Below are 23,766 nucleotides of genomic sequence, written 5' to 3' on the forward strand. Positions count from 1 at the left end.
AATCAACATTTTATAATTTTGAGGACATAGATCTTGTTCATGTTTTGTTAGATATATACCTAAATTTTTAATTGTCTTTGGAGCAATTGAAAATGGCACTTTTGTGTGTATGTGTGTGTGTGTGTGTGTGCGTGTGTGAAGACAATTTTAACAACACTTTATGTTCCTAGCAAAATTGAGAAGAAGGTACAGAGAGTTCCCACATAGTCTCTGCCTCCATAAATTCATAATCTCCCCTATTATTATCATCTCCCACCAAAGTGACACATTTATTACAACTGATGAATTTTATCCATAGTCCATAATTTACATTAGGGCCCATTCTTGGTGTTGTACCATCTATGGACTTGATAAATGTATAATAACACATATCTACTATCTTAATATTGTATACAATATTTTCACTGCCCTAAAAATCCTCTAAGCTCTGCTTATTTATCCTCTTTTCCCCCTAGTATTGTGTTTTTAATGGTTCTTTCCATGTATTTGTTAGTATATAAAATCTAATCAACTTTCTTTGTGTGTTGATCTTGTTTATGGAAATTTGCTAAACTCAGTACTTAGGGGATTTGGGGGACATATTTCTCTGGGATGTTCTGTGTAGACAATCATGTTATCTGAAATAGGCCCATTTTAGTTCTTCTTTTTCAATCTGTATGTGTTTTATCTCTTTTTCTTGCCTTATTGCACTGGCTAGATCTTCAAGTAGCCTGTTAAGTAAGGATGGCGAGAATGCACATCTTTGCCTTGTTCCCTACATTAGGGAAATAATCATTCATTCTTTCATCATTAAGTATAATGGTGTCTCTAGATTCTTTGAAGTTGCCTTTTATGAAATTGAGGAAGTACCAATCTGGTCCAACTTTGCCAAAAGTTTCTTTTATTTACAAATGGATGTTAGATTTTTGTCAGATGTACATCAATTGATATGATACTGCGGTTTTTCTTATTTGACCTGTTAATATGATGAATTATATCTATTGATTCTAATGCTGAACCAGCCTTGGATACTTAGAATAAATCTCATTTTTTATATAGTACAATTATTTTATTCAAATATTACTATGATTTGATTTACTAATGTTTTTTGAAGATATTTGTGTCTAAGTTCATGGTCTTTAGTTTTCATTTTTCTTGTAATGACTTTGTCTTGTTTTAATATTACAATAATACCGTCCACATACAATGAACCTGGAAGTATTGCTCTTCCATTTTCCAGAAGAAATTGTTTAAATTTTGACATTAATGTTTCTTTAAATGTTTGGTAGAAGCTTCCAATGAAATTTTCTGGTCTTGAAGTTTTGTGGGGTTTTTTGTTGTTGTTGTTGTTTTGTTTGTTTTTTTCTTTTTGGTCAGGAGTTTTTAATTTGCAAATTCAATTTCACTAATGGTTATTATATTATTCATCTTATCTACTTCATCTTGGCTGAGTTTTGGCAATTTTTGGTTTCCAAAACATCAATCCATTTCTTATATATTGTTAATTTATTAGGGTAAAGTTGAATGTAGAATTCTTTTGTTATCTCCTGTTTTATTCCTGACACTGGTGGATTTGTGTCTTCTCTCTTTTTATCTTTGTCAATTTTCTTAGAGATGTATCACTTTTATTGATTTTTTTCAGACCAACTTATTTTTATCATTGATCTTTATTGTTTTCCTGTTTTCAATTTACCTAAAGAGGGCTGTCAAAGATTACATATATTTAAGGTGTAAAACATGGTGGTTTGATATGCATATGAATTATATAATAATTATCACAATCAAATTAATTAAACACATTCATCACCATCCATGCTTCACCATAGGTACACAGAACTTGTCTACTTTATAACTGAACATTTGTGCCCCTTGAGCAACATCTTCCTGTTTACCCCACCATGTAGCCCTTGTTAACTAACCACTGTCCTTCATCTTGTTCTATGAGTTCAACATTTTAGATTCCACATGTAAGTGAGAGCATACATTTTTTCCTTCTGTATCTGGCCTATTTAACTTAGCATGATGTCCTCCAATTTCATCCATGCTATTACAGATGATAACATTTTCTTCTTTTGGGGGCTGAAGAACATTCTACTGTGTGTGTGTGTGTGTGTGTGTGTGTGTGTGTGTGTAATATTTATTTATCCTCTATCCCTCAGTGGATACTTAGGTTAGTTCCATATCTTTGTTCTTGTGAATAATGCTACAGTAATCTCAGGGGTGCAGATATCACTTTGAAATACTTTTTCAATTTCCTTTGGATGTAGCCAGAGGTTGGCTTTGCTAGGTTATGTGGTAATTCTATTTTTAGTTTTTTGAAGAATTTCCATACTGCTTATTACAATGGCTATCCCACTTACATTCCCACCAACAGTATTCAAGGGTTGCCTTTCATTTACATGCTTGCTAACACTTGTTCTCTCTCTCTCTCTCTCTTTCTCTCTCTCTCTCTCTCTTTTGACAATAGCCATCCTAACAGATGTAATATCTCATTGTGGTTTTCACTTGTGTTTCTCGGATGATTGCATTACATCCCCACCAGCAATGTAGGAGGGTTTTATATCTTCAAACCCTGTGTATCTCCATACTCTCTGGATGTACTTTTGTTGTTTATCTTATTTATTTATAGCCACTCTAATGGGTGTGGAATGGTTTCTCATTGTGGTTTTAATTTTAATATTTTTTCATATACCTGTTGGCTATTTGTATGTCTTCACTTGAAAAATGTCTATTTAGGTCTCGGCATTTTGGGCTCTTACAAATAGGCTATAAACATACACTTAGGTACAAGTGTTTGTTTCCATATAAGTTTTTATTTCTCTTGGGCAAATACCTGAGATTGAAACACCTGAGTCATATGGTAGCTACATGTTTAATTTTTTAGAAGCTGCTAAACTGTTTTCTAAATGGTTATACCTCAGGAGTCTTTTTGTACTATATGACCTAGAAACTCAGTCCAAATGCAGATTAAATTTTTTTAGTTTCTTTCTTTTTTTTTAGTTTGTATATGACAGCATAAGGCATTATAATTCTTATTACACATATAGAGCACAATTTTTCATATCTATGGTGGTATACAAAGTATATTCACACCAATTCATGTCTTCATACGTGTACTTTGGATAATAATGATCATCATGTTCCACCATCATTTATAACCCCATGCCCTCTCCCTTCCCCTCCAACCCCTCTGCCCAATCTAGAGTTCATTTATTCCTTCCATGCTCCCTCTCCTTATCCCACTATGAATCAACTTCTTTATATCAAAGAAAACATTCAGCATTTGGTTATTTGGGATTGGCTAACTTCAGTTAGCATTACCTTCTCTAACTCCATTCATTTTCTTGCAAATGCCATGATTTTATCCTCTTTTATTACTGAGTAATATTCCATTGTGTATATATGCCACATTTTTTAATCCATTCATCTATTGAAGGGCATCTAAGTTGGTTCTACAGTTTTGCTATTGTGAACTGTGCTGCTATAAACACTGATGTGGCTATGTCCCTGTAGTATGCTGTTTTAAATTCCTTTGGGTATAGACCAAGGAGAGGGATAGCTGGGTCAAATGGTGGTTCCATTCCCAATTTTCCAAGAAATCTTAACACTGCTTTCCATATTGGCTACACAAGTTTGCAGTCCCACCAGCAGTGTATGAGTGTATCTTTTTCCTCACATCCTTGCCAAACTTATTGTTGTCTTCATAATAGCCTGCCATTCTGACTGGAGTGAGATAAAATCTTAGAGTGGTTTTGATTTGCACTAAATGCAGATTAAAATTTTAACCAAAAAGATTCTTATTGTAGTTTGACTCATAAAAGGAAAAAACTTGGAAATTACCTGAATGCAGCAAAAGAAGCATACATAGGTAAACCATGCTTCTTTCAAGCAATGAAATAATATATAATGAATAGGAATATTATTTATGAGGGCTGGGGGTGTAGCTCAGTGGTAAAATACTTGATTAGCATGCACAAGGTCAAGAAGAAAGAGGAAGAAAAAAAGAAAAGATTACTATTTATGGAGGGTTTTTTTTTGTAAAGTGGAGAACATTTTGGATAAAATGATAAGTGAAAAAAACCACAATATATCAATTACATCTCCAGTATAATCATTACAAACAATCTTAACAAGGGGCACCAAAAGAAATGGGTTTCTTTCATTCTTTTGAAGATTCTTTTCTATAACTTTCAATTTTTTTCTCAGTGGAAAAAAAAACATGTATTAACAACTTTATTGAGGTATATTTTGCATATCATGAAATTCTCTAATTTCAAGTATACAATTCAATAATTTTATTAAGTTTATTCAATTAAGGAGTCTTTACCAAAAAAAATATGTTTTTAATCCTTCCAATAAGATCCCTAATGCCCAGTCTCTGTTCCCAGTTCAGGCAACCATTGATCTAAACTGATCTAATTTTTCTCTATGTAAACTTGCTCTTTCTGGATATGAGATGAGAATCTAATGAAATCATATAATATGTGGTTTCTTTTGTCTGATTTCTTCCACTTAGCATAATGTTTTTTGAGGTTCACACATTACATAGCATGTCAATAGTTCATGGCTTTGTATTGCCCAATAGCATTGCATTGCATGAATATATATTTGGTTGCTCTATTTGCCTGATGATGGATATTGAGTTTATTTCTGCTTTTTGGTTATTAATGTTGTTGTGATCATGTGCAAGCTTTTTGTGGGCCTATGTTTTTATTTCTCTTGGATATATGCCTAGAAGTGGAGTCAGTAGGTCCTCCTATGATATCTCTGCTTAACATCTTGAGGAAATGCTAAACTATTTTCCAAAATAGCACCAGCAATTTGTGAGGGTATCATATCTCCATATCCTCTGTAACATTGTTGTTGTATGTCTTATTTATTATAACCATTCTAGTGGATGTGAAATGGTTTCTTATAGTGGTTGTAATTTGCAATTGTATTTCTCTAATGACTAGCAAAGGGGAACATCTCTTCATACTTTATATATATATAGCCCTTTATGTATAGCCCTTTATGTGTCTTCTTCGATAAAACATCTGTTCCTATTTTTTTGCCTATTTATGATTGGGTTGTTTGTTTTCTTACTATTGAATTGCATGAGCTTTTTGTAAATCCTGGATACAAATCTTTTATCAGTTATGTGTTGTGCCAATATTTTCTCCCAGTTTATTTCTTGTCTTTTATCTTCTTAATAGTGTCTTTTGAAGTGCAAAAAATTTTAATTTTGGTGAGATCCATTTTATCAATTTGTCATTTATAAACTGTGTTTCAGTGCTGTATCTAAGAAATCTTTGCCTCGCCCAGAGTCCTGAAATTTTACCTATGTGTCTTCTTCTAAAAGTTTCATTGTTTTAGCTTCACATTTAATCAATGACTCATTTGGAGTTAACATTTGCATATTATGTGAGATGAGTTCGTCTTTTTGCATACACATAATTTTATTATGAAATGTTTTTCTGTCATGTTAAAATTGATAATAGCTTAATATTCCATTTCATGAATTTATCATACATAGTGTGGAGCCGGTAACTGTTTAACTATCTCTCATAAAATAAAGTCCTGAGTTTTAGTATTTGCCAATTTCCCTGGTGTAAATACTCCAATCATGTCTAATTTCAAACTACCTGTATGACATAACTTATGAAGGTAGAAAGAGATCACCCAACTGGTTCTTGTGAACTGCATTAGGCTGGCTTCAGCACAACCCTGTGTCTTTATAACCAATCTCTGGGCAAGAAGAGCAAATGCTATACTTTTGCTTCCTATCTGTCCTTCTTTTTGCTCTCGATATACATAGGATACAATAAATGAATCAAGAAGAAGTGGTCTATTTTATTCACTGCTATAAATGAACGCTGGACTTCTGTAGGGTTCTAGTTTTCCCTAACGATTAAAGCAGCTGCAGGCAGCATCCTTGCCACTTTTCGGTGGTCTCATTTAGTATTATCTATCACATTTACTTTCAGGACAACTCTCAGCCCTGCTTCCTGGTGTAGATAAAGAGAATCAACTTTTGATTGACAAAGGAAGTACGAAACTGCTTGAACTTCTGCAATTTGGCAAAGACACATATTAAAGATTTAAATTATGGAGTGACTTCCCCTTTTGCTTTGGTCCTTCTTAGAAACTTAATTTTAAATAAAGAAAATGTTCAGTGGCCACATATTTGTCTTGACAGTCACTGGAGTCATGTCAAGTGTGAATGGCTGCAATGTGTCAGCTTACTAAAGGGTGTCTTGGGCATGAGTCATGCAAGGAAAGGAAATCGTTAGAGTGTCACACATTCAAAGAAATGTACCCAACCTTATTTCTGAGGAAACTCTTTTAAGAAGTGCAAATAGAACTGGGTGGTCACTTTGGGATAGTTGCTTTTAATAAGTTTTTGTTTAGTTCCTGTGTGTATCTTTATGGTAACCGCATAGCTTTATCCGCATTTTTGCAAGTTAAGAAGAAACAGAGGCCTGGGAAGTGGGAGAATAGTGAACAATGGGGGACTTTGGAGAGTTGGGGACAAGGCTCTGGGCAACTATCACTACTTGATAAGGCTTTTTTCAAAGTCAATATAAATACCATTATTTTAACTTCCCATATGAAAAGTAAGGGAGAGAGAGAGAGAGAGAGAGAGTTAGTTAGTTTTAGTGCTTATCCAGGGCTATTAATTTACAATATTTTTAAGCCTGTGTTCAAAGTGTGCACTGCGAGTCACCTCCTGAACAGGAAACTCAAACTCAGTGTCTTATCATGGCATCCTGCTCTGGCCCCAAGTCTCAGCGCATCAACCTACATTCCTGGCCCCTGGCTCCTCTATATACCACGGACCAAAGTTAGTGTAGTTCCCAGAGGGAGTTGTGTTTCTGGTCTTTATTCACATGACACCCTCATGCTAGAATGCTCACCCCACCTTGCTCTTCTAAGAAACACCTGCTCATCATTTTCTTTTCTCTGTCTCTCCCCAAGGCCAGCTCTTCCCTTTTCTCTTCCTTCCTTCTTTTCGTTCCTCCTCCATTTCTTTCTTTTCACAAAAAGTAACTTTCCTTATGATGTGGTCTTTTTCAAGGTTGGGTGGCACTGAAAAGCATACAGAAGAAAATCAACATTGCCCCTCGTGGAGGCTTTATCCAGTCTCAGTCTAGTTAAGCTGGAACTACGTTTCCCAGAATTCTTGGCCTGTAAGGTTCCGGGTTAGCACAGGCCAGGAAAGCTATTTGATGTGAGTCTTGGAGGAGGGTAGAGTAGTCATGGTAGGCTGTGTGGCTGGAAACAACAGGTGCCAGGCCCTGGGGCGGCGTATGCACCATGCTGCATGTCTGCTAGCTTACCTTACTGGTGGAGGACAGCACTTGGACTCTGACTCCCATAGCTTCCCTCCTGCTGCTACACCTCAAAGTCTTAGGCCAGGCATGTGTGAATCTCCATGGCAAGGTGTATAACCTCCTCTGAAGGTTATTATGGAATACTGATTGGATGTGGAGACAGATGCAGGCTCCAGTTTGTCTCCAAAGGCTTTGATTTACCCTTTCAGGTTCCACTTTGTCACTGCTCATATCCTCATCTCGCTTTCCTCCCTTATTGCTGGCAGACTTATAGAGACATCCCGCTCAACACTGGTGACAGTCCAGGTGAACCCACCCACCAGCTTCCATAATTGCATCCAATCTGATTCCTCAATAAATCCCTTATTCAGAGGCACCCAGACTTTCTTAGTTCATTGCCCTTAACATCTCAGTACTTTTTTCTCAGTGCCCTGATCCAAAGAAATGCAAACTAGTTCTTCCTATTAAGGGATTTGATTCAAACAACTTAACTTGTTCTAAAAAAAATTTAATGGATATTTTAAAAAATTAAAAAATAAATTGAAAGAAAAATAACATTTGATTTTTATTCTTAGGTAATCAGTATCAACAAGGCCCAACCTTGGAAACTTGCTCAACCTTGGAATTGAATCAGACACTGTCACCCTCAGTTCCCTTTCCACACTGCTGTGTCTCAAAGCCATCACTGAAAACTCAGCTTTGTAAAGACACGAGAACTTTGAAAGAAATGTACTGCAATCTTGGGTTGAAACTGTGAAGTCCCTCAAGCTGATAGTTCTGAGGGTGTTCAAGAGATGTCAGGTACCAATGTATATTCCCTGAAAGCTGGAAATAATCCATGAATTCACTGTGGCCCTGTGGGTACCTTGGCACACAGTTTGGGAACTAAACTCTTTGACTCATATCTCTTTTTGGATTAAATCCTGACCACACAAATTTGGGGTGTGTTCCTTTTGCCATGGTTTGGATGTGGTTTGTCCCCCAAGGGTTCATGGGATGGAGACTTGGTCCTCAATGTCAAGGTGGTAGAACCTTTAAGATACGGAGCCTAGTGGGAGGTGATTATGTTACTTGGGGCATGACTCTTGGAAGGAATTAAGTAGTTCTCATGGGACCCCGGGATGTTCCTGCGAGAGACCGTCCCCCTGCCCATACTCTGATTTCCTGCCTTACCATGTGGTATTATCTCCCTTTCACATGGGCTCTCATTAGGATGCCCTCCACCGTGCCGTGATGTGGTTATTAAACCCTCATCAGAACTGAGCAGATGTTGTCAGCACCAAGCTCTTGAACCTCCAAAATGATGTGCTAAAAAAGTCCCTTTTCTTTATGAAGTACCCAGCCTGAGGTATTTTGTTACAGCAATGATTTTGTGCTATGTACATAAGAAATGTGGACCAGAAGACTTCTGTGTACTTTTTCTTTTATTTAACAATATGGTGAGCACATTTCTAGGTCAATAAAAATCTTTTCAAAAATTATTCACGCCTGCATCATGTACCATATTTAGCAATATTTAACATTTCCCCAATTATTAAACTTTCCAGCTGTCTTCCATTTTTACTATTATCTATGCATATTACCTTAAAATGGATTCTTAGAAGCAATATTACTAAATGAACTTTTTTTACATTCTCGATACCATTGCCAAATTGTTTTTCAGAATAAGTGGATAATCTATATTCCCATTGAAAATACATGACAGTGACTGTTTTGCCACATTTAAAAAAATATTTATTTTTTAGTTGTAGTTGGACACAATAACTGTATTTTATTTATTTTTATGTGATGCTGAGGATTGAACTCAGGGCCTTGCATGTGCTAGGCGAGCGCTCTACTGCTGAGCCACAACCCCAGCCCGTGCCACATTTTTACTGCACTGGGTATTTTCACTAATAAAATCTCTTTACCACTTACAGCAAGCCAAAGAAGAATATTAATTTTAATTGGCATTTCTTTGATTACTAGTGTAATCTGCATTTTCTGTTAATAGCTATTGCATTGATATTATGACCTATCTGTTAAAATGTTTAAAATTATTTTAAAAATAATTGGGCATATTTATGATTTTCTTATTGATTCATAAGATTGCCTTATGAGAGTAGACACTTGGGGCATCTTTGTCTTAACCATTAGTTTGTTACATTTTTAATATTTAATGTAACATCTTTGTATTTCATGTTTATAATATATTAAAATTTCTCATTGCAATACTTTTCTTCTTTGAAATATTCTTAGACTGTCTCATCTGATCATTATCCAAATGAATTTTTGATTTGTTAAATTAAGAACCAAGACAAAATACATTTGGATAAAAGTTGAGTAAAAGCTACAAAGTAATTTCATGCTGGTCTTTGAGTCTCACATCGAGCATTATCCCACAGGACAGTGTCTCCCAGCTCATGTGACTCCTGCCCATTACGGCACATGGAAGGCTTTGGTTCATGGTGGGGTGGCAGGTCCTTCTTGCAGTGGTCTTCATATCATTGGTGTCTGACATCAGGGACTTGCATCAGATAAAGTGATGAATGAATGAGTGATGGACGTGTGGCATTTGAATGGACAAATAAATAAATGGATATATAGAACTTATGGGCAAATTCTCCTTTTCCTCTTCCAATATTTAGTTTCCAGGTTGCTGTTTTTGCTCTTTGGGAAGGACAGATAGGAAAACGGGCTTAGATGTTTCTATAAGTGAATTCAAAATACCTTCTGGCGGCTTCAGAACATCTAACAGCTCCATACTAGCAGGGTCTCTGTGCTTCAAATCACCCTGATCTTTGACACAGAGCAAGAAAGTCCACCCATCTATGTGAAGGGAGTAACCAAGATGCCCCTGGTGGACAGGATAGGGCAGCGGGTGTGTGAGGTTAAAGCTGGAGGGGAAACTCCAGCTGGGGAAGTACAGATGAGCTAGGTGTGGCAGGGCATAGCACCAGGTGTGGGGACCGGATGACAGCCCTACAAGGTCTTCTTAGACAGTCACACACCTTGTTCCTTTCATGCCATTCAAGTTTTAGCCTTCTCCCTATGCCTCAGTTCTTACCACAGAAAGTGAAAATGGGAAGTGAGAGGGGTACCAGTAAATATTGGGCAACTTCAGAGCAGGCTAATCCTGCCAAGTCCAAATTTTTGCCCAGCATAGAGGTCTGGAGAGAAGGAAACAAAATCAGCCAACATCAGAGTTTTTATTACCCCGGCCAAGAATGAGTCTTCCAACTCTGGAAAATCAAAATGGATTCTTTCCACCTGATGTTTTTCTTTTGTGTGTCTCAAAAAAATACGTACCTAGTATTTTTATTTAGATAGATGATATCTGTGTTGGTCAGCTATTCACTGCCATGACCAAAACACCTGATATAAACAAACTAAAGAAGGAAGCCCTTATTCTGGCTCAGGTGCAGAAGTTTCAATTCATGGTTGGCCAGTTCCATGGCTTTAGGACTGAAGTGAGGTGGAACACCATGGCAGAAGGTGAGACAGAGGAGAGCTGCTCAGGTCATGGCAACTGAGAAGCAGTATAGGGGCTGGTGGGGGGAAGGGGCTGAGACAAAATACCCTTCCAAGGGCATTCCCTCAGTGAACCACTTCCTCCAGCTAAGCCCCACCTCCTTAAAATTTCTACCCTTTCCAATAATCCATTCACGTTATTAATCCATCAGATGGATCAATCCACTGATGAAGTTAGAACCCCCAGGATACAATAATTTCTTAAAAGCCCCATAATCAGTCTTTGGGGGACATTCCAGTTCCAAACCACCAAGATCTATGTCTTTTTTAAAGGCCAGCACTTGTTTTGTGGGATCATCTGTGTTGTTAGGAAGACTATCCAATCCATTTGTTTTACTTGGTACAGAACTTCATAGTATATCTTCCATGTTCTACTAGTCTCCTAGGAATGGGCACCAAGACTGCCTCAAACTCTCTGCTCTTGAAAATAAAACTATAATATTCTTCTTCAGATGGTTGGAGATGCTGGATGATAGGCAGATGTAAATGAGTTCAGTCTATATCACCATCAGTTGGAAGGAAAACATTTTTTTTTGTTTGTTTGGGTCCTTGGCTGAAGGAAGGCATATGAAAGAAGGAAGTAAGACTCTTCAAGGCATGAGAGAGAGTGGCTGCTGAGGATCTGAGAGCTGAATAGAGATTGCAAGGTTTGCAATAGCACTGGGAAAAGGTAAAGTTATGGCCCAGCCAGAGAGGATAAACTGTCACATCTTTTGAGTAAAGGTTATGTCCTGAGAAGTGTTTTCTAACTTTAGCATGCATCAGAGGCCCTTAGAAGACTTATTAAAATACAGATTGCTGGGGCTTGCACTCAGAATTTCGATTTCAGTCATTCTGAGAGAGGGCCGGAGAATTCATATTTTTAACAAGTAATGCTGTTGCTTTTGAGGACCACAGCTTTTTAGAGTAAAGGCCAACCCATGAGACTAAAGTCCAAGTTGAATAGATACATCCTAACAAAGAACAGGACTAAGTTGGTCAGGGCAAAAAGGATACAATAATGATTTAACAAGCATGGCAAGAATAAATGGCACTCAGTACGTTTTACAGGACGATAATAATACAGACACCCTCCAATATACCATCAACAATTTTTGGCATGCAGTAAAATATATATGTGTGTGTGTGTATGTGTGTGTGTGTGTGTGTGTGTGTGTGTGTGTGTGTATGAAAAAGCAGGAAAATTTGACCCATAATTATTTAAAGTTAATAAAGACAAACTCCAAGATAACTTGAGAAATTAGAACTAGCACTTTAGGGCTTTGAATCAACTATTATAATCAAGAACTTAAAATAATAGATGGTTATAATAAGTGAACAGATGTAAAATCTCAGTGGGAAAATGGAAACAATATTAAAGAACCAAATGGAAATTCTAGAAATGATAAGTGCAGTATCTGAATAATTCACTGGAGGTGAATTAACAGGTAATTAACAGCATGGTAGAGACAGTAAAAGTTCATCAGTAAATTTGAATGCAAATTACTGAGCACATCTTAAGAAGGAAAAAAAAGGAACTTAAAAGGAGAGGCAGATGTCATGGCTCAGGGCATGTGGTGGGTGGTGATGGTGGTAGTGGTGGTGGTGGTGGTAGGAGACTGAGGTAGGAGGATTGCAAGTTCAAGGCCAGCCTCAGCAACACAGCAAGGCCCTAAGCAACTTAGTGGGACCCTTTCTCAAAATAAAAATAAAAGGGGACATGGTTCAGTGGTTAAGCATCCTGAGTTCCAACCCCAGTACCAAAAAAAAAAAAAAAAAAAAAAAAGACATTAGAAATACTATTAAGCAGTTTAATGAAGATATAATCAGAATCCTAGAAGATGAAGAGAGAGAGAGAGAGAATTGATCAAAATTTTTTAAAGAAGTATTTGAAGACCTAAATGACTTCAAATTGGGGAAAGATCAACTTAAAAATTCAGTAAGTTTTATAAACCCTAAACAAGATAAACACAAATAAAACCAAAATGCTAAAAATTAAGGTTAGGGACAATACTAAAAGTCATCATGGGGAAAAATGACACATTTCATAGAGTGGGTAACAAGGACACAATAACTGCTGACTTCTCATAAGAGACAGTGGTGTCCAGATGACAAGAGAATAGCATATTTAAATCAAAATTACCCTTAAGATTTCATCTCACTCTGGTCAGAATTGCAGTTATCAAGAATACAACCAACAAAAAGTGTCGCTGAGGATTTGGGGAAAAAGGTACACACATTCCTTGCTGGTGGGACTACAAGTTGGTGCAACCAATCTGGAAAGCTATGTGAAGATGCCTTAGAAAACTTGGAACGAAACCACCGTTTGCCCCAGCTATCCCACTCCTTGATCTATCTCCAAAGGACTTAAATTCAGCATACTATAGTAATGCAGCCACATCAATGTTTATACCAGCTCAATTCACAATAGCTAAACTATGGAACCAACCTAGGTGTCCTTGAATAGATGAACAATAAAGAAAATGTGGTATATATACACAATGGAATGTTACTCAGCTTTAAATATGGTAAACGGATGGAGCTGGAGAACATTATGCTAAGTGAAATAAGCCAATCCCCCAAAAATCAAAGGCCAAATGTTTCCTCTAATATGCAGATGCTAAATCACGATGGGGAAGGATAGAGTTAACTAGGGACTAGGGAAGAATAGAGTTAACTTAGATTAGGTAGAGGGGAGTGAAGAGAAGGAAGGGGAGGGGATATGGGAATAGAAAGGATAGCAGAATGAAACGGACATTATTACTTTATATATATATATGACTGTATGACCAATGTGATTCTACAATATGTATAATCAGAAAAATGAGAAATTATATCCCATCTATGTATATCAAAGTGCATAAATGCATTCTACTGTCATTTATAACTAATTAAAACAAATTTTTAAAAAATTTAAAAAGCATCACTTTCTTCATCTATAGAAATAAAAGAGTTGTGATATATTTCTTAGTGACTCTGAGATCAATTTACAAGAAAGACATATTAATATGCTATGAACACAGCATCTGTCCCATTGGAGATGCCTATACTAGCTGGGTAGCCTGCATCTAATCATCAGACATCAGCAAACCCAAGCTGAAGGATGGTCTACCAGCTAACTGTGGTGCTCATAAATGCCAAAGTCCATAAATGTCTAAAGAAGCTTGGGATCCTGGATTGAAAGAAATCGGAGAGGCAGACAACCAAGTTAAATCAGCGATTTTGGATCCAGGGTTTATAAATGATGTTATTTGCCAAGTGAGCAAAATTGGAAAGAGGGTTGTAGATCCTCTGGTGATATTGTACAGGGCTGTTTCCTGTTTGTTCGGTGAGAGAACATCCTTCTCAATAGTAATAACACGATGAAGCGCTACAGGTGGTATAACTCTGGGCTCACAACTTGCTTTCAAATGGTGCAGGAGGATATTGTATAACAAATCTCTCTCCTTCTCCTAGGATGATGAATTTAAGGCAAATGTGACAAAATATTGGCAACCAATGGGGAAACTGGATGCACTGAGGAACTTCTTTATGCTTTCCTGGCAGCCCCTCTGTAAAGACGAAGTGGGGGAAATGAAGTAGGAGCAGATAACAAGGAACACAGGCTCCTGGGAAGAGGAGGTGGAGTGGAAGAGCTGGGTGTCTTGGGTGAAGGAGGAAGGTGTGGGCAGGGAGGAGTCAGAAGTCTGACCACGTCGAGTTGGAGGAAGACTGTCCTGCTTCATTTGTTTTATTTCATCTAATGTTCAGAACAGCCTCCTGAGCCTCACTTTACAGATGTGGAAATTGGTTGACCTCCATTCAACCAGCATTTACTTAGCACTTACTGTGCGTGTCAAACATGACTGAAGTCACACACACATACACAAAAATCTTACGTGTGATCGTGTACCTATGTGTGTGCACCTAGGAAACAGCATGAAAGAAGATGCATCAGAACACGAACATGCTTAGAGAGGCCAGATTTGAGTTCTGGGTTTTCTTTTTTTTTTTTTTTTTCTTTGTGTTTTTCAGCTTTTTCTGGGTTTTCTACCATTGAACACAAACTGCCCTTATAACAAGGGGAGAGGTAAGAATTGTTTCAAAAATGAAATTGGAGGATATTGGGTAACATTCCCTGTTACAAAATCACCGTGGCTCAAATGTTGTTTTTTTGGTGCAGTTATTTTACGAGGCGTGGTGGACAGACGTTTATTAATGCGTTGAGCCTCCTCTCCACTCTACGGAGGGCTGGCTGGTGGCTTTTCAGATGGAGAGCTGATATCCACCTGAGTGTGACCCCTCCCTGCCAGTAGAAGTTTTCCACACCATGATGACACCAGCCTCTTTGTTCAAAGATGACATGTGTACACAGCCAGTCCCCAGTCCTGATCTAAAGGGAGAAGGTGGCTTGGTAAGAATACAACTGTAGTGTCCGTGAAAATGGGAGAGGGCGGAAGTTGTCACTGCATCCTAATGTGAGACATGCATCAGTTTAGGATGCTCTCCATCCCTCTACTTCTCAGCTACAACCCCAGCACAGTCTGGTCTACGTTCAGCCTACTGCTGGCCTGGCACCAGAAGCTCCACAGCTGCCCCCACCCATCTGGCCTGCACTCTGTTGGCATCTCTGTACCTGTGCACCCCACTGAGCTGAGCTCTCTGTAAGAACAGGCTCTCCTGGCACACCAGTGTCTCCCACAGCTCCAGGAGTGTCCTTGGACTGCAGCAGGTCCTCACCACTACTGGATCAAATCGATTTTGCAAACCATGATGGAGAAACAGATGGAGCATCCCTACTGTAGACTTCATTGCGGGCATCCAAAACAAGGCTTTGAATGATTTATTATCCTAGGGAAGTGATCACAGCATATTGCTAACTAAACACAACAGTAACAGAGTAGTGCGTACAACTCCAGTGCATCTCTGTTATAAATATACACAGAAAAACAATTAAATGAAAATACATCCCTGAATGCGCAGTCATTGTCTTTGCACAGTGAGATGATGGTATGATTTCGGTATTGGTTTTCTTTTCCTTGACATGTTAGTTCTTTTTTTTTTTTTTTTTTTTTAGAAACAATTGTTTGTTATTGGGAAAATGAAGTTTAAAGAAATACATATCTGAGGGAAAAGAGGACTATGAATAATAACTGGGAGGTCCTAGGGTAGACATAAAGTGTGAAGGAAATTTTGGGTACATGAGCGGCTTTGTGTTAAAGGCGCCTGAGCCTCTCACATCAAGATGGAGTCCCCACCACACCGCCCCCAAGGCTGGGCCTCTTCCTTGTGGGCATCCTCCCTTCTGGCCTCAGACACTGCCAATTGGTACAGGAGTCATTTTTCTGCTGTGAGACCCAATGGGGCAGTCACAGCTCTGATTCATAAACCCAAAATGTTTGGATGGAGAATCAGCAGGAAGAAAACCAACTCTGCTTCCTTTCACCTAATTTACCAACGCATTCAATTTGCAAGGAAGGGGGATTCTGAAAAAATAATCAGAAAGAAAAGAACAGTAAATGGAAGTGAGGAATCAATTCCTTTTATGAGTATTAGGAAGCACAGTCTGGTCTACGTTCAGCCTACTGCTGAAGTGTTTGATTTTAGCAAATATCAAATTCTAAGGGCTTTCTTATTCTACTGCAAAAAAAAAAAAAATAGTTTTTCCCACTAGGTCTCAAGTTCTTTCACTCTGAGTTCCATGTTCCCCAGGATTTCCAAGAGCCCAAGCCCTACCCTGGGAGTGGGTGGGGACAGACACCTGCTGGCTACTCACTGGCTATAGGGTTCAGCATAGAGTCAGCTGTGGAAATCACTGCTTCCAATGCATTGGTGGTGGATGGAAGGGGTGGATCTGGTACTGCAGTGGCTTTATTTGCAAATGCTAATGTTCACTCATATCTGCTGTCCAAGCCCCTCCCTGTCACACATTGTCTACCAGGGAGAAGTTCATGAAAAGATTGAAGCCCCAGAAGTAACTTAGTCTAGACCACCACCTTTAAGATCCCCTAATCCCAAATGTCTATAATTCCATGCTGTGCCAGGTGTCAGAATCTAGCTGGGAGAGCTGTGTTGCCTCTTCATCCTGTCCTGGTGGTACATGGGAGGGCAGGTCAGTCCCACTGGCACCTAGATTGCCCTCCAGGGGTGTGAGTCAGAACCCAGCAGAGAGTTCATGCTCCCCGGTGGATGGAGTCATAGAGCTGACCCTCTCCAGCCTGTCCACAGAGAGGAAGGGCAGCCACTTGGCCAGGTGCACGGCCACGTGTCTGTGGAACAACTGGCGGAGGTATTTCCGGAACCGCTCCCCCACAAAGACATAGATGACGGGGTTGACACAGCAGTGAGTGTAGGCGATCACCTCCGTCACCTGAATGGCCATGTCCAGCTCCCTGCTCTGCACACACTGATTGGTGAACAGGTACTCTTGGAAAGCAGAGACAAACATAGTCAGGTTGTAAGGGGTCCAAAAGAGGAAGAAGGTGAGCATGATGACAAAAATCAAGCGGACGGCCTTAGCCTTCTTCTCATTGGGCCGACTGAGCAGAATATTGATGATCCCCGTGTAGCAGACGATCATGACCAACAGAGGCAGAACCAGCCCCAGGATGTTCAGTTTCAGAGCCTGGAAGCGTTTCCATTCTTTGAGGCTTTGGTGAGGGAAGTGGAGGCTGCAGGTGTTCCGGGTGAACTCCCACTGGGTCTTGGAAAAGTAAAAGCCAGGGACGGCAGCCAGGAAGGCCAGGGCCCAGGTGACGATGCTGGTGATGATACCAAAGGTGACAGTCCGAGCCCGTATTGCAAACACAGCATGGACGATGGCCAGGTACCTGTCGATGGTCAGCAGGATGATGAAAAAGATCTCGCTGTACAAGCCCAGGTAATAAGACCCCGAAAGCAGCTTGCACATGGCACTACCGAAAACCCAGTTGTCCTTCAACTTGTAGTCAATCCAGAAGGGCAGTGTGAAGAGGAAGAGCAGGTCAGAGATGGCCAGATTGAGGAGGTAGATGCTGGTCATGCTTTGGAGCCTCCTGTGCTGCATGAGGACAAGGACCACCAGGATGTTGCCAATCAAGCCGATGACAAAGACCAGGGAGTACAAAGGGGGCAGCAGTTTGCTCCCAAAGGCCCTCACATCCACCTTATGGCACGGGGTTGTGTCCCCATAGTCATATTCAGTGGTCACTTCGTAGTCCTCTGTAGTGGTGATAAACTCCATCCTGGCGCCTTCTGTGGGTCCAGAACAATGATCTCTCAATTGCCTTTGCTATTAAAGGCGGTGGGCTCTGTGTGACAAGGACAAGATAGTGGTTACATTTCTTCAACCACTGATAAGTGCTTACTGAGTGCCTATTGTCTACCATGCCTGAAGCAAGGAATGGTGAGCAAGAGAGACCCAGGTCCCCTCTGCCCTTGTGGACCTACAGTCTAAGAGGCAACAAATGATCACGTGGATTATTTTTCAGTCCCTTAGGTGGTGAGTGCTGAAAAGGAAAAGCTCAGTGGATTGAAATCACAGAGGAAGGGAGCAGGTGCCATGCTATTCACAAAGTGCCTCCCAAGGGCTAAGGCACCAGACTGAGTGTTCAATGACTCTTGAGAGGGCACACTATTATTCCCATTTTAGAGGAGATGACACCAAAGTCCAGAATGTTAGGAAACATGCCCAGAGACACACCTGCAAGAACAAGAGTGGAAGCTCAGAGCCAGGAGTGGGGGACTCTCAGTGCCCAACCCCCAAACCACTGAGCTTTCCTGCCTTTGCTCACAGTGATGGCCCTGTGCCCTGGAGCCCATAGGACTCTGGGAAGGAAAATGGTCCTGACTGAGAACTAAAAGCTCACAAATAGTTTTTCATGGCTTTGGGGTTTAAAAAGTCTCAGCCAAGGGTGACAGAGTGAAAATGTGTAGGCATCTTTTTTTTTTTTTTTTTTGTCACAAAGACTGGTGGATGCTACTGTCATTTGGTATACAGAGCCAAGGATGTCCCATAATGCAAAAATTAATTTAACCCAAACACCAATAAGTTGCTACTATGAAGCCCTAGCAGTCAACCCCATCACTCCATAGGTGAGGACACTGGACACCAGAATGGGCTCAGCCTGGTCCATGTTGCATGGCCCTTATGTGGCACTGGCCCGGCTGCAGGTAATTCCACAGACCTCCTGTAGGAGCCTTGGGGAGGATTCAAAGGAAGCACAGGCCAGGAGGAAGGTTGTGACTAGAGACAGAAGACTGGGAGTCAGGAAGGAAATGCTCAGAACAGCTTTGAGTCATAAGGAGATGTCACATGGGGACCAGATGGACAGTGGGATTCTATTGAAATAAGCTTTGAGATTCCCCCCCACAGAGAATTGCTTTGAAACAAATGAAAGAGAACCACTAGATTGCCTGTCCCAGTCCCCATTTTCTAGCCCTTTTGAATACTTTCCCGACGCTTATTGAAGATGTTTCTACAAAGGGAGCATTGGTTTGGGTGGAACCTATCAGCTGCGTAACCTTGGATACATTAATCTACCTCTCTGAGCCTCTGTCCCTCCTGTGTAACATGGAAGAGCGGATCTTACCTTGCAGGGTTATCGTGAGATATCAGATGGGAAAAGTTCCCCGCCCCCCAGCACTTACCAGGCATTCAGTATCAGGGGACCTTTCCTGCAGTGGCCTTTTTCTGGGACCAGTTCCCACCATGATGTTCCTACCAGGATGTCTTATATTTCAATTCTATTCTGGTGTCTGTATCCCACCCTGAAAATCTCCCTTGCTAGGTTTCTTTGTAGATAATCTAGAAAGTGATTTTCCTCGACAGTGACAAGGACAGTCCCTTCCATGTGAATGACACTTTACAATTTCTACAAAATTGATAACACGGAGGTAGAGAGTAGAATAGCCGCAGGAGTGGTGTGGGGAGGAGGTAGAGAGAGGGCAGCCGATGGGTACTGGGTGTAGGAAAGGACTAACTGCTAGAGTGCCCCTGCAATGTACGGTGACAATGGCTGACAACAAATAAGTGAATACTTCACAATAGATAGCATAGAGAATTTCAAATGTTCTGGGCATGAAGATATGCCGGTTACCCTTAGCTGATCATCACAGGTTATATACATGTATTCAAATGTCACAATGTGCTCTCTCAATATGGACAATTACTGTGTGCCAATTAAAAAAAATATTGGAAAATTAAAAACCAGAATTGATTTGGCCCAAATCCCAATCAGTAAAGTAGGAGGCACCTACTTTACCATTTCCTGTCTTGAATCCAGGTGTTTCATGCTTCTACTGTACTTAAGAAATCTTTCCTGCTAAATAAATAAATAAAAATTTAAAAAAAAATTAAAAAATTCAATTTTCTACAGTGACTGTTGGAGATTAAGGCATATGATAAGTGTCGGGCACCCTGGGTGGAAGGTGAGATATTTTGTTAGGGTGAGAAGTGGGGGGGGGGGGCTTTCATTTTCCGACCAGTCCATCCCTGTGGCTCCCTCCTCTATCTCTGCCTGACCAGTCCTTTTTCTCATTTTGGGAACCCAAGCTGGTAGGCTCCAAAGAAACTGCACTAGTGATTTCTGCCCTCCATTGCCCTTGCTAGTGCTGACCAGAGCAGACGGCTCCATGTCTGCCCTTTGAGGTGGGCTGGTAGGTTTACAGTGAAAGCTAAAAAACTTGGGATGCAAAGCATCAGCCAGGGCAAAGCTGTCCCCATGAGCCTAGTTTCTGGGGAATTTTGGCAAAAGGGAAAGCAAGCTTAGCCTGCGTGGTCAGGTACCATATTGAGCAGAGCCTCCTCCATACTGCCCTGACCTCTGGCCCTGTTGACTACTGCCCTCACTTGTCCGTAGCATGCAACCATTCCAGGTTATGCTACTCCCAAAGGGAGCTGATGGAGCGGGGACTTTGGAGGAGAAACCAAAAGACCATGTCACCATTGAATCTTCCAGGCCCACGAAGAGTCTGCTACAAAAGTCGACCCCAAGGTCATTGCACAATGGTCGGCTATCGTCTTGGAGCGCGGGACCTTCCAGCACTAGTGTCTTTGGCTAGCTTAACTGTTGTATAAGAGAAAGTTGTGCAGGTCTCTTCCCGACTCACATTCGGCATGTCAGTAGCTTGACCACAGAAGCAGTATTTACACCATGGAAATTGGCAGACGCCACAACAGGGATCTTTTTTTAGGGAAAAGTCATTGTTACACATTTACTAACCCATCACTGCCCAGGCCTCAGAGACTGAACAGCTGGGAGCTGTCCTGTTTGATGAAAAATCAGTGAAGGGCACCTAGCCTGGTGGCAGGCTATGAAAGCTTTGGGGAGTTTCTAATTCCTCTTTGAATATCTGCAACCCTCTAAGATCTCTCTAGGGAGGAATAGTGGGAGTAGATATCTGCAGGTGGCTGCTGTGCCTATCTTCAAGGCAAAGTTCTGACCTGCGTCTGCTTGTAGAACAGAATGGATGTATGAGGGGCCATCTGGCCAGCTCCTTGCCTGCAGGGTGGGTAAATCCTGCCTCCTCAAAAGACAGTCAGCAGACCTGATTTTGGTTCCAGTTAAGGAATTGGTTAAGTATCTGCAATGTTTTTCCTAATGGATATTTTCCTCTTGCTACAATTTCTCATATACCATATTTGGTTTGCCTTTACATGGAAAAATGGCAAATAATTTCTTCTTAAATAACTTCACACAGAAGGCACCTCTTGTTTCTTCACACTAACTACCTTTCTTTATCAGTCACCAACAACGTTCAAGAAAGCCTTCTTTTTAGCATTTTACACCTGAGCACCTGGCCTTATAAACTCTCCAGTCTCCTCAGTATTGCTACCCTATTAATTGCCTTACAGATGTATCAGTGGAGTACTTAGACATCTCCCGAGACCTCAAATCATTCCCCAAGCATATCTTTAAGCAAGAGCAACTGAGAACACAGAAAAGACAAATGCCACTTACTCTGGTTCCACGGGACTTTGTCCACACGGCTTCTGTTACTGGAACTTTTAGAGTGTGAATTCAAGGTTCAAGGTCCAGACCAAGTAGGAAGCGCTCAGCTTCCTGTGAGATGATGGAGATTGGAGTCAGGTTTCGCAGTCTTTCAGAATGACAAGAAGAGGGTGAAGTTCTTCTTTTTGTATGGTTGGTTATTCATGAATGGCTGCTACGCCCACCAGTGGCCAACTCCTGGAGATCAAGTTCACTACAAGTATTTTTTGTGCTCACCCTGCTACAATTCCAATTCCAGGCTTCTCCTTAGAGCTCTGCCCTGAAGGAATTGGGCAGATTGGGTTGGGTGGAGTTCAGTTGCGCAAGGTATGTGACAATGAGCTGTCCCCAGAACTTGTGGAGCAATTGGATGTGTATATGTGGGAAGGAGGCCCAGCAGAGAGTTCTTGTGGTCAGTGGGTTGACTTTGCTTTTTTTTTTTTTTTCCTAAATTGCAAATGAAATGATTTAAACCAGAACCTTGAGTCTTTTTCCTCAGAACCATCTGGCTGATAAATGAGAACAGAAAGAGGTGGCAGCTTGTCCTTGGGACCTCTAATCTACTCCACATCTGCCCACTGCCCCTCTTCTCTCTGCTCCCCCGTCCCTTCTCTGCCAAACCTCCCAGAGTGGTTTCATCTCCAGAAACCTCCAGCCTGGAAGGAATACAGATGAGTTGGCTGAGTTTAGGCAGGAGTCAAACACAGGCCAAGTTCAAATCCCAGCAGGTCACTGCCCCTTCCTAAGTCTTGGTTCTTACTCTGTCAAGCTGGGAGGCTGGGGTCAACTTGAACATGAAAATGTCAGAGTTTCTGGTCCCAAAAAAGTCATCTGGTTGGGCTGGGGCTGGGACTCAGCGCTCACCTAGCACGTGCGAGGCCCTGGGTTCGGTCCTCAGCACCACATAAAAATAAACAAGTAAAATAAAGGTATGTGTCCATCTACAACTAAAAACTATCAAAAAGAAAGAAAGACGTCTGGTCAATGATGCTTCCTGAAGCTCTCCTCACCTGTGCTGCCACTGTGCTGTGCCATCTATAAAATGGGGAGGGGGGGGCAGCTCCTAACCTTCCTGTGCCCAACCCTCAGTTACTCTATTTTATAAAGCAGTAGTTTGCATGAGTTACTCCATTCCGAGTACAAGTAAGCAACCACACTCTGCACAGCCCCACCCTAAGACACAAATTAATAAATAACGTATTGGTGCTCACTTCTGGAATTAAATCAGAAGCACATGGATGCAGGGGCGTATCAAACCCATATCAGAGAAACCAGGCCCCAGGAGCTTATCATCTCACAAGACATGTAGCCCCCTCACCTGAAAGACATAAAAGGAGAAGCGCCCTGAGACTGGTTGTGGCGTCACATACTGACCTGTTATCAGGCCATCAGGGAACGTGTCATGGGGTCAACAGGGGACTAACCTGACTCTCTATCTCAGCTTGATCTCCCTGCTGAATGTGGCCTGTGGTCTGGTCCCTGGCCTCTAATAAGTTCTGTACTCTGTCCTGAACAAGTCCTTCAGCTGGTTGCTGGTTTGGAATCTTTACCCACATGCAATAGCATTTTTTGCATTTGTGTCTGCTCTTTGCCTTTGCCCTCAGTGCAGCCTCCTGAATCCCTTTGGCCACCTTAAATACACACACACACACACACACACACACACACACACACCTTTGTGTAGGGTGTGATATGCGACATGACTATTACAGATATCAGAAATTAAGATTGGAATAAAAAGAACCTGTGATTGCCTGGCTTGATTACCAGGCAACCCCACGAGTACTCAGTGAATTGCAAATTTAATGAAAGTTTTGTAGTTTAATGAAAGTTTTGTAGTTTTAAAATTTGTTGGTATTCAATAAATGCTGATATTATGGAAAGGACCACTATATTTGGTCTCTTTTAATGGTATAGCTCCCTTATGACCAAGAGGCTGGTCAGTGGCTATTCTACCTCTCCTTCCTACACCAGGTCTCCTATGTGGGATGCAAACCCCACATGTGTGCGCGCACACACACACGTATTCACGCTCC

At 40.8% G+C, this 23,766-nt stretch overlaps 1 protein-coding gene across 1 annotated transcript; it reads right to left on the reverse strand.

Moving 5' to 3' along the window:
- Positions 1–15,618: 15,618 nt before the first annotated feature.
- Positions 15,619–21,825, reverse strand: Ccr1 (C-C motif chemokine receptor 1). Its single transcript, XM_076869742.2, has 2 exons — positions 21,701–21,825; positions 15,619–18,049 (listed from the first exon to the last, which is right to left on the reverse strand). The coding sequence occupies exon 2, from the start codon at positions 17,980–17,982 to the stop codon at positions 16,915–16,917; it is 1,068 nt and encodes a 355-aa protein (XP_076725857.1). The 5' UTR covers positions 17,983–18,049; positions 21,701–21,825; the 3' UTR covers positions 15,619–16,914.
- Between the last annotated feature and the right edge of the window lie 1,941 nt (positions 21,826–23,766).

Source organism: Callospermophilus lateralis, chromosome 1 (genome assembly GCF_048772815.1).
Source record: "Callospermophilus lateralis isolate mCalLat2 chromosome 1, mCalLat2.hap1, whole genome shotgun sequence".
NCBI classification, from domain to species: Eukaryota; Metazoa; Chordata; class Mammalia; order Rodentia; family Sciuridae; genus Callospermophilus; species Callospermophilus lateralis.

Excerpts from the sequence above, each read along its gene's own strand:
- Ccr1 (XM_076869742.2), bottom strand. The coding sequence starts at position 17,982 with ATGGAGTTTATCACCACTACAGAGGACTACGAAGTGACCACTGAATAT.